At 49.0% G+C, this 16,532-nt stretch overlaps 1 protein-coding gene across 1 annotated transcript; it reads left to right on the top strand.

Moving 5' to 3' along the window:
- The first annotated feature begins 7,621 nt into the window (after positions 1-7,621).
- Positions 7,622-12,194, top strand: GPR50 (G protein-coupled receptor 50). The gene is made up of 2 exons (XM_005889863.2): positions 7,622-7,808; positions 10,654-12,194. The coding sequence occupies exons 1-2, from the start codon at positions 7,622-7,624 to the stop codon at positions 12,192-12,194; spliced, it is 1,728 nt and encodes a 575-aa protein (XP_005889925.1).
- The last annotated feature ends 4,338 nt before the right edge of the window (positions 12,195-16,532 follow it).

Raw genomic sequence — 16,532 nt, 5'->3', positions numbered from 1 at the left:
GTACCTTGGGGAAGCCACAGACTCTGGAGTCAGACCACCCAAGCTAGACTTCCTGTGCAATCTGGAACAAGTGACATAACCTTTCTCGCCTCAGCTTCTTTATCTGTGAAACAGGGATAGTCATTGTGCCCATCTCATAGGGCTATTGTCAGGAGTGAATTCGAATATGTGAACACAGCACTCAGAACCATGGCTGGCTCCTCAGAAGGACACCCACACATTAGCCAGCATTAGGGGCTGAGTGAACCCACTGGGGAGGAAGAGGATGGGCTTGGGCTCTGATGGGTTCCCATGTCCTATGCTTTGCAATAGAGGGAGCTAAACCAGAGCCCCTGGGACAAGCTGCTTATTGCACCAGAAGTCATAAGGTTGATTAATAAGAGGGACAGTCTTTAAACGCACGGGTGATTATGCTTGGCTAGAATGAGCAGCTAGGAAAATGGATATTATTCATTAAACTCTAATTATCAGGTAAATTGAATAAGGGGACAGGAGTCCATGTGTTACTACAAGTAATTAATGTGCTGCTCCTCTCCCTGGTAAGTCTTTGATTTGCACCACCTAACCTGGAGTATTTATCAGGCACTTGGATCCTGGAAATACTGGGTGCTAATTGTTTTGGTGAGTCCCTGATTGTGCTAAAGAAAATGGATGAGTCTTTCTCCTTCTAATGACTCAACGAGGAGAGAAGATAAAGTGGTCCTAGCCATGATGAATTAAGCCTAGAGGATTTGGAGAGGACAATCATTCTCTTGTTCATTTAACAAATCTGAACAGTGTCTCCAAGTTGGTAATGTAAATGTGACCAGACATAGTCTGTTTAGGAAAACAAATCTCCTGCCCCAAACTGCTCCTGAGCTGGTGGATGTCATGACCTGGCTGGCTCCCCTTTCCAGTGGCTTGATTCGTACCTAAATCCTTTGAGATTCCTGTCTTGCCCCTGGAGTCCTGCAGGCCACCCTCGATCTGGAACTAGACCTTCCTCAGCTTGGGCTGGTCCTATGCTCTGCCAAAACCCAGCTTCCTCAGCCTGCTGTGGACTTCAGGTCTGACCTGCCTCTAGACCAACCATCTTCCGTGGAGTATGTCAAGAAATCCAGAAACAAACATTGTATATTAATACATATGGGCTTCCCTGGTGGCTCAAATATGGAACCTACAAAATGGTGTAGATGATCTTATTTGCAAAACAGAAATGGACAGATGTAGAGAACCAACGTATAGACACCAAGAAGGGAAGCAGGGTGGGAGGAATTGGGAGCTTGGGATTGGCATATATACACTGCTGCTGCTGCTAAGTCGCTTCAGTTGTGTCCGACTCGGTGTGACCCCATAGATGGCAGCCCACCAGGCTCCCCCATCCCTGGGATTCTCCAGGCAAGAACACTGGAGTGGGTTGTCATTTCCTTCTCCAATGCGTGAAAGTGAAAAGTGAAAGTGAAGTCGCTCAGTCGTATCCTGCTCTTAGTGACCCCATGGACTGCAGCCCACCAGGCTCCCCCATCCATGGGATTTTCCAGGCAAGAGTACTGGAGTGGGGTGCCATTGCTCTCTCTGATATATACACTAGTGACACTATGTATAAAATAGATAACTAATGAAAATCTCCCCTGGAGAAAGAAATGGCAATCCACTCCAATGACAATCTAGTATTCTTGCCTGGAGAATCCCATGGACAGAAGAGCCTGGTAGGTTCCCAGTCCATGGGATGGCAAGAGTCAGAAATGACTTAGCGACTAAACCACCGTCAACGAGAATCTACTGTGTAGTTTAGGGAACTCTACTCAGTGCTCTGTGCTGAGCTAAATGGGAAGGAAATCCAAAAAGAGGGGATATATGTGGGATACTTGGGTTCGAGCCCTGGGTTGGAAAGATCCCCTGCAGAATGGGATGGCTACCCACTTCAGTATTCTTGACCGGAGAATTCCATGGATAGAAGAGCCTGGCAGGCTACAGTCCATGGGGTTGCAAAGAGGAGGACACGACTGAACGACTTTCACTTGGAACTTGATGGCTAATTGACTTTGCTATACAGTGGAAACTAACACAATATTGTAAAGCAACAATACTCCAATAAAATTAATAAAAAAGAAATCTGATTCTTCCTTCTAATGGAAAATACACAAATCGTATCAGTGATGCATCTCAGGTACCAGTGAAAAGGCGAGTCCCTCTGTATGTCCCTTTCCATCTAACACACTGTCACATGTCATGGTGGACTGGGATGGTGGTAAGTGCCCATAGGGTGGCTTCTGTTAGGAACTAGAGCCTAGAGGCAAGAGCCAGCTGAGGTCAGAGTCTCTGATGTCTCAAAGAGGCTCTGTCCTCTATGGAAGTGTAACCAAATAGAGCTTATAGAGTATTAGAAATGTTCAGAATAAGGAGAATAACAACTAGTGGTTATTGAATGCTTACTCCATTCTTGAGAGTGTTCTAAGTGGTTGCATATATTGTCTTATTTAACTCTCGCATCCATTCTAGGATGAGTTATGAGGCCCTATTATTATTTTCATTTTATAGCTGAGGAAATTGAGACAGAGAGGCTAAGTCACATGTGCAAGCTCATGCAGCTGACCAGTGGCAGAGCTGGGTCCAAGCTTGTTTTCATATTCAAGAATTGGGTCAATGCCCTCCATGCCTCAGGCATCTGCTCGGTGCTGGGGTAGGAACAGTGCAGGTAGTAGGGACTAGATGAGCTAAGCACCTTCCAGACTGCTGTGTACCATCCCAAGAGGCGATAAGACACCCCCCAAAGGTTTAAGAACAAATGGACTATGTTTGCTTGTACCCAAACTGAAAGACATTTTCACTCTTACTGGGTTTGCCCCAAATTCTCATTTTGCCACGTTCTGTATGTTAAATCGATGATCAATGCTCTCATGCGGCTTCAGCACAGGGTCCAGTAAGGTCAGAGAAGTTCGGAGGCTCCCAGTCCTTGGCTGTGCTACCCTCCCAGGGTGAGAGAGGAGGTGTGAACTGGCACTCAGAAGCCCTCTGTCTTTCCTGGGCCAGTGGCTGCTTGGGGGCTGAAAGTGAACTTAAAATGTTCATAGCAACATTACTCATAATAGCCAAAAAGTAGAAAAGTAGAAATAGGCTTCCTTTGTGGCTCAGCTGGTAAAGAATCTGCCTGCAATGTGGGAGACCTGGGTTTGATCCCTGGGTTGGGAAGATCCCCTGGAGAAGGGAAAGGCTACCCACTCCGATATTCTGGCCTGGAGAATTCCATGGACTGTATAGTCCATGGGATCACAAAGAGTTGGACATGACTGAGCGACTTTCACTTCACTTCAGAAATAGTTCCAAGATCCACTGATGGATGATTAGATAAACAAAATGTGGTCTCTCCATCTGTGGAATACTATATGGCCATAGGCAGGAATGAAGCACTAATACATGCTACAACATGGATGAACCTTGAAGATACTATGCTAAGGGAAAGTAACCAGACATAAAAGGCCACGTTTTGTACTATTCTATGTATATGAGACACGAATCAGATTAGTGATTGCTAGGAGCTGGGGGGTTGGAGGCAATGGGAAGGGACTGCTGATGGATACAGAGTTTCTTTTCAGGTTGAAGGAAATGTTCTGAAACTTAATATTGATAGTAATGATGGTTACACACCTTAGGGACTGTACAGAAAACACACTCAACTGTGCACTTGAAAAAGTTGAATATGGTATATGAATATATCTCGATAAAAATAATCAAACAAAAAATAGAACAATAACAAAAAGGAGAACACAGAACCCACCCAATCAAGTCTCAGAGCAAAACACTATCTTATGAAGTTGGGTTGTGGGAGAAAGGCCCTGGGCTGAGAGGATATTGGGCCTGTGTTTAAGTGTTTGAGCCTGGGCTCCTCCATTGACGTTGGCATGGCTTTGGGGAAGTCTTTTCTCCTCTCGGTGCCTCAGTTTCCCCACCTGTTAAATGGCATTGCTGTGAGAATATATCCCTGATGGGATTTGAAAAGTGTAAAGTGCTTATTTTAACTTACAAGGCACTAATTACAAGCGAGGTATCATTATAGTACTAGAGGGTGAACGGAGAGCCTAGAAGTATGATGCAAGGTAACCTTCTGCCATTGCCTCCATAATAAGAGATCTGAAGATGTTTCACTATCATTGTGTGTGCAGAAAAAAAAAATCATTCGCTTGCTCTCACTCACTTTTTAAAGAGAATGCCAAGTTGCCAGCTGCCACCCTGACTGCCAGTCCCACCCTGATCTTCAGTTTTAAAAAGATGAGAAATTTGGGGGAGGGGAGATAAATTATGAGTTTGGGACTAATATATACACACTGCTATCTATAAAATAGATAAACAACAAGGACATACTGTATAGCACAGGAAACTATACTTAATATCCTGTAATGCCCTTTAATGGAAAAGAATCTAAAAAGAACACATGAATCACTGAATCACTTTGCTGTACACCTGGAACTAACACAATCTTGTAAATTAAGTGTACTTCAATAAAACACCTTAAACAAGATGAGAAATGTGGAGGCTGAGATGAAAGGTTTCTGTATCAACAAGAAGAGGGGGAAAATCTTTTAATATCAACCTTCTGTACAGAATGCCCCTTGGCACCACCTCTGACCGGAATGGCTGAGCTTTCAGTGCTGGGGGTCCTTTGGGAGACTGTGTAGTCTCCCTAATCTCATAATAAGTGACCTAAGGGAAAGGATCACCTTGGGACCCCGCTGGGTTCCAGGACTGAAAACTCTCCATACAATTCTCTGTCTGCTATCTGTTGCATTTTCTCAAAGCTTCCCAACCTCCATATGGGTTTTCAAGGTTTTCCTGGGATCCCCAGGGAATGTCCAAGTTCTGCTCTGTTTTGAATCTATATCCTAATAGCTTGCAAATCCCCAGTAAAGTGTTTCTCTCCATCTTCAATTATTAGCACTTCCTAGCAGGTCTTTTAGAAAGACACAATTCAAAACCTTTTGGAAGCTTAAATAAACCATATACACTGCCCTCTACTCAGTAAAAATCTCCCCCCTTAACTGTTCCAATATAATTGCACATGGAGCTTGCCCTACCCTTTCAGAACCTGACTGGCTTTCTTCTTCATAGGTATCCACATAACGGATTTGATATCCATCTGTTTTTCTTAGGATTGGGACTATTTTCAGAATTTTTTTTAAGATAATTCATAAAAATAAGAAAATTAGCCAGATGCAGAATTCTCTTACCCCCATTATTAAAATCGTTGCCTTGTCCACTTGTCTGGTATGGAAACATCCAAGCCCCACGAGGTTATGATCAAGCCATACTGGAACAGGGGCAGGGGCCACGGACCAGGTGACCCTCTGTCCTGCTCATTCCTCAGTCCCAAGGAAGTCTAGGCCACAGTCCATCTAGAATCCCCACTGTCCTTGGCCTCCACTAGCTCTGGGGCCATCTGATCTCAGAAGGACAGTGCACTGGATAACAGTTTGCCAGCTCCCTTTACAATTTTTTTTGGGGGGTGGGGGCAGTGGGTAGGGTAGGGAACGCTCCAGTGCCTTAAGTCATTAGAATGCTGGTTTCTTTTTTCATTCAAATTTTTATTTACTTGAATTTAAAACCATTCTTTGCTACAAGTAAAAGGATCTAAACCCTTGGGAAACCTGCATTAGCAGCCAGATGTGAACGAACGACTTCACGGTGCAAAGGAGCTTTCGGCTTTGGCCTCTTTTTAGGAGCTTATGGTTGCCTAGAGGAGACATCGGAGCCTGTTGGGGGACTGCGTTTATCTCGAATCCTGGCTGAGTTTGGCCCTGACTGCGCGCGGCCGGGGCTCCAGGCGACGCGGAGCAGTGAGATACTGAATGAGAAAAGACTCCAGGCAGAAGATTGTTCTTGCAGATTCCCTTTTCAGCGTGCGCAGAATGCGGGTGAGGCGTTCATGTTCAAACAAACAAGAGGACACATTACTAGTTTGGACCTCTCAACTAGAGAAGGTGCATGCGATCTTGATTTTTTCCGTCTCGTCTGTCTTTCCCTTAAAGGTCCCTGAATGTTGAAGTCATCTGCGGAAACATCCCCCCAGCCTTTCTCCCCCGCCCCGCCCCCCACCATCCAGATGGTGGCGCTCCGGGACAGTGCAACCCCCTCTACCCCACTGCAGCCAAGTCTGGGACAAGTTTCAAGGTGTTGCTGAAATTGTCTGGGAGACTTCTCAATCAGAGTCGTAACTTTGAGCAGCTGGCACGAAATCTACCCCCAAGAGCAAGGTCGTTGAGGAACCGAGTATCCGAATCTCCCCCCTATATAGAGCCCGAACCTCTCGGATTTCGCGTGGCCTGTGAGCTCCGAGAGCCTGGGCGCACCACAGGGAACTGTGACTCCTGGGGATGGAGATCCGCGGGGCCGAGGGGGCGGCCCGACCCAGTTGAGGTCGAAATGAGACCCCCCGCAAAGGAAAAGGACCGAGAGGAGTTATGCCTGGGGCGGGGCCGCTGGTCTGCCGGGGGCTTCTGGGTTGCATAGCCCGGCATCTCCGCGCCTGTCCCGCCGCTCCGGCGTAGCTCCCGGAGCTCATCAAGCGCCCCGCGCCACTCGGTTAAGCGTGCGGGGCACCTAGAGAGGAAACGGGAGTCGGAGCCGCTAGCCTAGGGTTTCTTTTTGAGCAGCGGCAGTCCAAGAGAAGGGCTTCCCGCCCCCCGCCCCCGTTTAACTTTCTCCCAGAGCAGCCTCCAGGGTACCAGGCAGCGGGGAAAGGATGCGCTCACACTCTCACTTGTCCCAGAGTTGGGAGCAAGCGACTCCTTTCGACCTCCCCTCACTCCCAGAGTACAAACTCTGCTCCCAGAGCCTGGCATAGGGGCCATCTCCTTAAGGAGAACACAAGTCTGGGACTGGACTGAGTGGCCACCCACCGCTGCCGCTAAGGGAGTCAACCAGCTCCTGCCAGGCACTGGAGTGGGGATAAGTTCCGTAGAGATTGGGATGCAGATTGGGGATGGAAGCCGCCGGCAGCAGCTGTCCTCTGCTTCCCACACAGTACAGAAGGCTTTGAACAGGCAAAAGTAATAGGATGGGAGGAACTTCTCAAGGACACTGCAGGGGTGAATATCTATGATGCAAAGGGCCACTGGCTGCCCGCACACTCTGTTAGGGGCTTCAGACTGGCTTGGGTTGGCCCTGGACCCCAAGAGGGACTCTATTGCCCTGTTCTGCAAACTACAGGGCTGTGCCCGGGTGTTTGCGTATGGAGAGGGAGGGAGAACTTGCTAGAAACGGATGCGCAGTGGCTGGTGCGGGGAGGTGGATTCCGAGCTGGTCACGATGCAGGGTACCTGGGGACGGTGGTGGGAGGGGGACCGGCTAGAGGCAAAGCACAAAGAAGGCAGTCGGAAGCAAGACGACACCTCGCGTTGGATTTGTCCAAAACCAGTTAGAGATCAAAGAGGGGGCGGTCAGGGAGCTCTGATTGGTCAGAGGGAGGGGTTTGGGGTGGAGCTAGCCACCTCTTGAGGCTTTAAAAGCTCATCGGAGAGGGGCGGGAATGCTGTCATTTGCTCTCAGACTCTCGCAGGGGTGGCAGCTTTTCCGAAGCTCCCAGCAACAGAACAGGTGTTCGCTGTCCGGACCTGGCTGGGAGGACCTAACGATCCTCAGCAGCAACATGGGACGCACCCTGGCGGTCCCTACCCCATACGGCTGTATCGGCTGCAAACTGCCGCAACCGGACTACCCACCGGCTCTAATCGTCTTTATGTTCTGTGCAATGGTTATCACCATCGTCGTAGACCTGATTGGCAACTCCATGGTCATTTTGGCTGTGTCGAAGAACAAGAAGCTCCGAAACTCTGGTAAGACCCCCTTCCTTCTCCCTACCCACGGTGCAGCCACTTCCAACCCCTAGGGTGTTAGTTTGGGTGCATGGAATAGGGAACGTGTGGACGGCCCTGCTTCCCATGTCCCGGCGAATCGCGGTGGTGATATTCTGCCAGGGGGGAGGTCTCATCAACTTAGAGCTTCTCCAGGCTGCGGACGTTTGGAGAAGCTCTGGGCGTCCAAGTGCAAATCTCAGGTCCCCGAGGTGCGCGGCAGACCGCCGAGCCCTGCCCCGTCGGGAACCTGATGCAGAGGGAGCCGGCATCCGAGCGGAGAGTCCAGCGGCCGCCCGGGGACAGCACGCCGAGTCGGACGCCGCAGAAGAGGTGGCCGCGGCGAGGCAGCGCGGGGGGAATTGACGCGGAGGGAGCAGCGGGGTTGCGACTCGCTCCGGTAAAGTTAAGTTCTCCGCGGCCGAGGCGGCGTTTGCCAGAGCGCAGCGCGGCGCGGCGGCGGTGGAGCCCAAGCCTGGCTGAGCCCCCGCTCGCCTAAGCCCTGTGGCTCCAGGGCGGCTCCCGGGCGGCGGAGCGCAGACCCCTCGAGTCTGAGTGTGGATCAGGGCGGTCTGAGCCCTCCGGAGCCGAGCTCTGTCCGCCCGTCCCAGGGCGCACGGCAGAGAGAGGCGAGAGGGCGGCTGGGCGCAGCAGGCGGCGGCAGCGGCTGCAGCAGAGATCCCGAAGTCCGTAAGCGAGATGTCGGGGGTCGCAGGACAAGGCGGCGGAAAGGTTTGGGAACTCGGCGTCCTGGGGGCACAGAAGACAGCAGAACCGATAAGGATCGCTGGAAGGCTGCGGGAGAGCTCAGACGGCGTAGTGGGGAACCACAGGGAGACCGTAAAGCGCGGGGATCTGGGATGGGGCGGAGCGCAGATCCAGACTCCCTTCGTGGCTCGCCAGTGGCAAGGGGAGGGGGACGGCTGCGAGCGGGCCCGGGAAACCGTGCAGGAGGCTGCTGGGCGCTGTGTGCCCGGGGCGGGGACGGCGGACAGGGCGGGCCAGCGAGCAACGTTTGCAGGTTGGGCCGGAGAGGACTTTTGGGAGGGGGAGGCGGAGGAGGGGCGAAGGGGCCCAAAAACCCTGCTCCGGCTCCCGGAGGGAGGGGGTAGCGCCCAGGGTCTCCGCCGCCTAGATCCTGGCTGGCTGGGGCTCGAGGGCAGAGGGGAGCAAGGGGATGGGATCTGAAGGGGATGGGCACCGACGGGACCCGGGCCAAAGGGGTGCCAGGGATAGGAGGGCGCCAATCTCTGCGAGATTACTTTGCTTGGACGAGGAATCACAAACACCATACAAGTTTCTAGAGGCACAGAGGAGCACAGTCACGAAAAGTTTTCTTTTAAACTCTGATGGGTGTGTCTGATTTCTCCGCTGTTCCCCAGAGGCGCGGGGCCGCCCGCTGGCATCTCACCTGCACCTCAGCAGTGAGGTCCGAAGTTGCCCAAAGCCGGAGCGCCCCAGGGGGGAACGCGCCTGCAAAGTCCGTTTTGTCTTCTTTCCTTCTTCTCCTTCCTTTCTTTCTATAATTGAAATAAAGGTGTTTTGGTTGTCGTGGTTTTGTTTTCAAGGCTTTGCTTCTCTTCTTCTCTGATATGATGACTTTGAGGGAAAACCCTAGAAAGAACGTCTTGGGTAGAAGCACTGAGGCCCCACTTTGGCAGCGCGGGAGGAAGCGGTCAGAAGGAGCCATTCCTTTGCCTTTTTAAAAGTGCTCATTTTCTCCCAGTCCAAGATGAAGTGCAGTATTTTGCCAAACCAATTCTCATTAGCAACGAGGTGTTCCCAGAAAAAGGGATCGGCTCCTGCACTTTGACCTTACAGGTTTTACAAACAGCGTTCCTATCGCCGCCCTACGAAACAGGAGTGGGGGCATGTCTCCCCTTCCCCCATTTCATATTTAGCTCCAGTAAAGCCTGGGGCCGTGCGCCGGAGCCCGTGTGTAGGGGAGCGAACTTGCTGATGACAGGGCTCTGCACCGGGACCCGCGAGGAGCAGGCTCTTCTGATCCTTGCAGAGATTTTTCTGATTACCCCCCCGCCCCGCCCTCCTTGCTCACTGTTTCTCAAGACAAAATTTTATAGGGCCTTCCTACCTCACCCGCCTCAGTTTTTACTCTTACGTTACCTGGGAAATGGTAAGTATTTACAGGGTTAGGTCTGAGATTCTTGTCTGATCCCGCTGGGAAAGACTGCTTAAGACAAGGACGGCCTCTAATGCCCTTTCTCAGGCAGTTCTCTTTAGGCGCGTTTGCTGTTGTAAATGCGTAAGTTAGAGAAGGCAGGGGGCAAATTTATGTTTTTGGGTAGGCGAGGTTGAGACTTCCTGACAGTCCTCCAAACTCATCACCACCCTCTAGCCTGTTTACAACGGACTGCACCATCTAGCACCCAGTGCTCCCTTCCTACTCCCCTCGCCAAAAGTTTGCATTTTGTTTTTGTTTAAAAAGGGGTCTGCCTTTTTGTTTTTGTTTAAAATAGTGTCCGCGGGTCTGTCCATGTGTGGGGGAGTGTGAAGGTCCCCCCAGCAGGCTCGTTCTGTGGTAACTTCACTTCTTTCCCAAAGCAGCATGACGTTCTCTGAAGGAAAAAAAAAAAACTTGGTGAAAGGACAGGAGCTTGAACCTTTTGAGCTTGTGCATCAAAACCACTTGGGACATGCTTGTAACTAAAAATAAAAACACGACTGTATTTCTCTGAAAGAATTCTAGAATTCTAAGTTGTCACTCCAGCTGGCCTTTCCCTCCAGCTTACATTTGTAGATTTCCGAAACTTAACCATTTATTCCTCTCTGTCTTTCCTCTGCCCCTCCACCCCTATATGTTTTTCAGGCAACGTCTTTGTGGTTAGCCTCTCTGTGGCTGATATTCTGGTGGCCGTCTACCCCTATCCTCTGATGCTACATGCCATGGCCATCGGCGGCTGGGATCTCAGCAAGTTACAGTGCCAGATGGTGGGGTTCATCACAGGCCTGAGTGTGGTCGGTTCTATCTTCAACATCATGGCCATCGCCATCAACCGTTACTGCTACATCTGCCACAGCCTCCAGTATGAGCGCATCTTTAGTGTGCGCAATACCTGCATTTATCTGGCTGTCACCTGGATCATGACCCTTCTGGCTGTCCTACCCAACATGTACATTGGCACCATCGAGTATGATCCTCGCACCTACACCTGCATCTTTAACTATGTGAATAACCCCGCCTTTGCTGTGACCATTGTCTGCATCCACTTTGTCCTTCCTCTGCTCATAGTGGGTTTCTGCTACATGAAGATCTGGACCAAAGTGCTGGCAGCCCGTGACCCGGCTGGACAGAACCCGAACAACCAGCTTGCTGAGGTTCGCAATTTTCTAACCATGTTTGTGATCTTCCTCCTCTTTGCAGTGTGCTGGTGCCCTATCAATGCGCTCACTGTTCTGGTGGCTGTCAGTCCAAAGGAGATGGCAGACAAGATCCCCAACTGGGTTTATCTTGCAGCTTACTTTATAGCCTACTTCAATAGCTGCCTCAACGCGGTGATCTATGGTGTCCTCAATGAGAATTTCCGAAGAGAATACTGGACCATCTTCCACGCGATGCGGCATCCTGTCCTGTTCCTCTCTGGCCTCCTCACTGATGTCTGTGAGATGCAGGAGGCCCGCGCCCGTGCCCGCGCCCGTGCCCATGCCCGTGCACAAGCCCGTGAACAAGACCGTGCCCGTGCCTGTCCTGCTGTGGAGGAAATACCGATGAGCGTCCGGAATGTTCCCCTACCTGGTCATAGTGCAGCTGGCCAACCTGAGTGTGTCTCTGGCCACCCTAAGCCAGCCTCTGGCCATTCCAGGTCTGCCTCTGCCCGCCGCAAATCTGCCTCTGCTCACCCTAAGTCTGCCTCGGGCCAGTCCAGGTCTGCCACTGTCTATCCTAAACCAGCCTCTGTCCATTTCAAGCCTTCCTCTGTCTATTTCAAGGCCGACTCTGTCTATTTCAAGCCTTCCTCCAGCCACCCCAAGCCTGTCACTGGTCCCTCCAAGACTGCCATCAGCCCTGCCACGAGCTTCCCCAAACCCACCACTGGCTACACCCAGCATGCTACCATTCACTCTGAGCCCACCACTCCTGACTATCTCGAGCCCATCACCACTAGCCACTCTAAGCCTGTCATCGCCAGCCATTCTGAGCTTGCAGCCTCCTGCCACCTGGAGTGTGACATCTTTGACCTCTCTGACCCTACCTCCAGCCCTGCCAGTGACTCCTCCGACTCTGCTGCCAGCTTGCTGTACCCTACCGCTGCTGCTGCCGCCACTGTTGACCCCCCTGTGGTCACCACTGATTACCATGAGGTTGTGCTTAGTGATGTTGATGCTGATTCTGATGAAATGGCTGTGTAAAAAATGCTCTTGGAGTGGCCAAGCAATGGTCCACTTTTAAGTTTTCCTAGCATATGTAAGGCACACTGAGATAGCTTAGTGAATCTGCACACAAACAGATGTGCATGGGCATGGACTCACAGACATGGTAGAAGCTTCACCCACCTTTTCAGGCATACTCCTCCTTTACATTATGTACTCTGAAAAAGTGTGAGTGTGTGTGCTTGCTATTAGAGCTACCAAATTTCCCTCACATTTGACTTCTGTTGTTTTGAGCTTCCCTTTCCTCCTGGGTTTGACCGTGAACCCACAGTGATCCTTGAGCTTGTAGACTCTGATTTTTCCCCACACCTGTGTAACCCATTCTCCCCTCTCATTTCCTCCTCCTTGTTTCTGCTTTCTTCTCCCATTCCTCGAGGGGTGGGGGAGGAGTGCATGCTCAGTGGTAAAGGTGCTCTATGTTAAAGCCTTCCTTCAAGCTTTATGTGTTTAAGTGTGTAACTCTTTACTGTACTTTTAATGGCAATCCAAAAGGCAGTTGCGATAAAGTACAAGTACTTGAAAAAGTTTTTCTAAATTCCAGCAACAAACTATGACCCATATCTGAAGAACACACTTAATAAGATCTTACTAAAAGAAATATTCATGCCTATGAGATCAAATGGCAAAAGGAAGGATGTGGCTGCACCGAATCATTTCTATTTTGTGAAAATTCAAACGTTGGTGTTGATTTTTATAGTCAAACACGAATGTAAATGATGAGATATTTTTATGTTATTTGTAGTTGCTTACCTTTTTTCAATATTTGCCAGGATTTTCTTTCACTTAGTTCCAGAAAAACACATCCATCCATAAACTAGTTTTTCCCCAGATCCAAATTTATGGTTGCTAAGATCATTTATGTCATGCTTTTAATATTATAATTCACCACTACTCTTTATCTTAGAGATTTTTTTTTAATACAGCTTGATGTTTTTATGTAGTCAGTTTTACACCTTTCTTTTTCAATCAAAAGGGAATTTGAGGTAATAACTGGTAGCCAGAAGTGAATGGAGTACTGCTTGAACTTGTAAACGAGTGCCTCTCTAAAAGCCTTTCTTTCGTGCCCCGTCCCTCTGAGCCTCCTCCCTGTGGTGGGGAGTGTGGAGGGACATGGGGAGGAATACTTGCCAACATCAGCCAAGCTCACCACGTTGGTGGAGGTTCTGTGATCCACAGCGTTAAGTTGTTGGCAGCCCAGGGAATGATTTTTTTTCTCTAGAATTTAAGAAAACATTGTTTAATAAAAATCTCAATTATTGATTCAAATCAGCACTTAAAGCAAAGTTTATTGTACAGACGTTTGTAAGGATAATGGAAATGTATTATACTGACTTAATTCAATTCTGTATTTGTGCTAGCAATTAAATAAAAGCATTTTTGTGTCCTTGGTGTGTGATTTGTGGATAAATTTGCTTCTGCCACCAGAGTTACTTACGGGGAGGGCTAAGGGGTGGGTGGAAATGTGTCCCACTTGAGGGAACAAGAGACTTGGATGCAAGCAGTCTCCCTGCTATACCCCAGGGTGAATCACATGACTCCTCTCTCCACAGCTGTGTGGCTTAATGAGCTGGTCCGGCTGTGGTGGGGGCAGAGGAGGGCTCCCTGGGTGTGGTGTCTTCTTCTCACTGATGTGGTGACAATGGACGATATGACCTGCCTGCTCTGGGACTCCTGGACCCTGCCTGTCAAGGCTTCTGAAAATAGATCCTCTTTTACCCTCATGGAAGGAGTAGAGTGGGGCCTCAATTATGTCACAACTCCACAGGCTGCTGGGACCAAATAATAGAGGCCATGATCCAATGGGGGCAGGCACAGGGGTGTGGGACAGAAGGATGGGTGGAAGTTAGGTGACAAGATCCCAGCCACTGGGCAAGCCTCCTTGGCTTCAGGAACATGGCCTCAAAAGAATCTCTAATTACCTCAAGGTAATGCCCCAAACAAATGACTCTATAAAAATAAAGGTGAATTCAAAGTAATATATGGTAGGATATCAATTTGGTTAAGAACATGTACATTAAAACATGCACATATACATAGACTCACAGAGTTATGCATACCTATGTAGTTGTCCGATCCAGGTTTAACCAGACTGCAAATATAAACTGAGGTCATCTTCATGTTTGATGCCCAAATTACAGGGGTTCAAGCCCCAACAGAGTGACTGCTGTACCTCAGGCCAATTCTGCATCAACATTCCTGCCAAGTATCCCCGGATATGCAAAAAGGATGCTTATTTGAGTGCTCACAAATTGCTCTGCAGTCTCTCACTGAGCCCCACCCCCTCCGCCCCATGTTTCCTTTGTTCTCCCTGTCTGCTGTAACTCAAGGAGCTTACTTTAGGTAATATTGCAAGTGTTCAAACCAAGGGTGCTGGGTCACGATGCTCCCAACTGGGTGCAGGATTCTGAGAGGTGACAGGAGAGGTGAAAAAAAACTACTGGCATTTTTTTACAACCTTGTTTCACACTCTGCTCTGAGGTGCCTGGCAACACTACTTATGCCCAGAGTCTCTCTCACAAAGTCTCATGAAAGCAGCCACTTCAGCCACTCTGCTAACCAGCAAGATGCGTTCATCATTCCTGCCTCCCCACCTCCACCCCCATAATCTACTCCCATGGGAACAAGCATCAGTTGAAGCATGGTGCCTCCAGTTTATACATAGCCAAGAAACATTTTTCTCTGCCCCCCTTTCCCTTATAATGTCCCTCTCCACTCCCAAAGTCAAGAAGCCTTGTAAACATATCTCTAACTAGCCATGCCCACCATGAGTGGCCAAGGCAAGACACTGAATCTCTGCAGTCAGGTTTAAGTGTTTTGTAGCTGTCCCCAGGACAATGCAAAGCTTCTGGTTTTCAACAAGTGGTAATGGAAGGGCCAATCTTACTAACTTCCCCAAAGAGAGAATCTGCCTTCAGGTGAGCCTGTCTCTAGGAACAAGGGATAAAGAAATGGAAGCAAATTTTAAATGACTGTTTTCCCCAGTTTCTACTCCTCTTGATTTTCTTTTTAAATGAAAATATAATGTATATACTGTAAAGTGAAACTTTAACAATGTTTTTACACAGGTATACATCTGTGTAATGACCACTCTGACCCTCCAGAAGGCTTCCTTTTACATCCTTCTAGTCATTATTCCAACCAAAGGCAAACACTATCCTGACCTCTATCATCAAACATTAATTTTGCCTGTTCTAGAGCTTCATCGGAGAAGGCAGTGGCACCCCACTCCAGTACTCTTGCCTGGAGAATCCCATGGATGGAGGAGCCTGGTGGGCTGCAGTCCATGGCGTCATGAAGAGTCAGACAAGACTGAGCGGCTTCACTTTCACTTTTCACTTTCATGCACTGGAGAGGGAAATGGCAACCCACTCCAGTGTTCTTGCCTGGAGAATCCCAGGGATGGGGAAGCCTGGTGGGCTGCTGTCTGTGGGGTTGCACAGAGTCGGCCATGACTGAAGCAACTTACCAGCAGCAGCAGCAGCAGTAGAGCTTCATATAAATGGAAACATGCACCATGCATTTTTATCCAGTTTCTTTTTTAAATAGTGATAAAATATATACAACATAAAATTTGGGAGGGAGGGTCAAAAGGGAGGGGATATATGTATACCTATGGCTAATTCTTGTTGGGGTTTGACAGAAAACAACAAAATTCTGTAAAGCAATTATCCTTCAACAAAAATATAAATTTAAAAAGATTTACCATTTCAGCCATTTTAAGTGTGCAGGTCAGTGGCATTAAATACATTCACAGTGTTGTGCAATCATCACCACTGTTCATTTCCAGAGCTTCTTCATCACCCCAAACATAAACTCTGTAGCCGTCAAATTGCTGTTGTTGTTCAGTTGCTAAGTCATGTCTGACTCTTTGTGACCCCATGGACTGGCAGCACACCAGGCTTCCCTGTCCTTCACTATCTCCTGAAGTGTGCTCAAACTCATGACCATTAATTAAGTCAAGGATGCCATTCAACCTTCTCATCCTTTGTCCACCTCCTCCTCCTGTCCTCAGTCTTTCCCAGCATCAGGGTCTTTTACAGTGAGTTTTGTTTTTTTGCATCAGGTGGCCAAAGTATTGGAGCTTCAGCATCAGTCCTTCCAATGAATATTCAGGACTGATTTCCTTTAGGATGGACTGGTTTGATCTCCTTGCTGTCCAAGGGACTCTCAAGAGTCTTATTCAGCACCACAGTCTGCAAGCACCAATTCTTTGGCACTCAGCTTTCTTTAAGGGCCAGCTCTCACATCCGTACATGACTACTAGAAAGACCATAGCCTTGACTATATGGACCTTTGTTGGCAAAATGATGTCTCTGC

This window comes from Bos mutus, chromosome X (assembly GCF_027580195.1).
Source record: "Bos mutus isolate GX-2022 chromosome X, NWIPB_WYAK_1.1, whole genome shotgun sequence".
Classification (NCBI taxonomy): Eukaryota; Metazoa; Chordata; class Mammalia; order Artiodactyla; family Bovidae; genus Bos; species Bos mutus.
The sequence above is the reverse complement of the archived record's forward strand: the minus strand, read 5'-3'. Positions and strand labels throughout refer to the sequence as shown.

Coding starts and splice junctions, on each gene's coding strand:
- GPR50 (XM_005889863.2), top strand. CDS start 7,622: ATGGGACGCACCCTGGCGGTCCCTACCCCATACGGCTGTATCGGCTGC. Junction 7,809..10,653: donor CAAGAAGCTCCGAAACTCTG/GTAAGACCCCCT, acceptor TATGTTTTTCAG/GCAACGTCTTTGTGGTTAGC.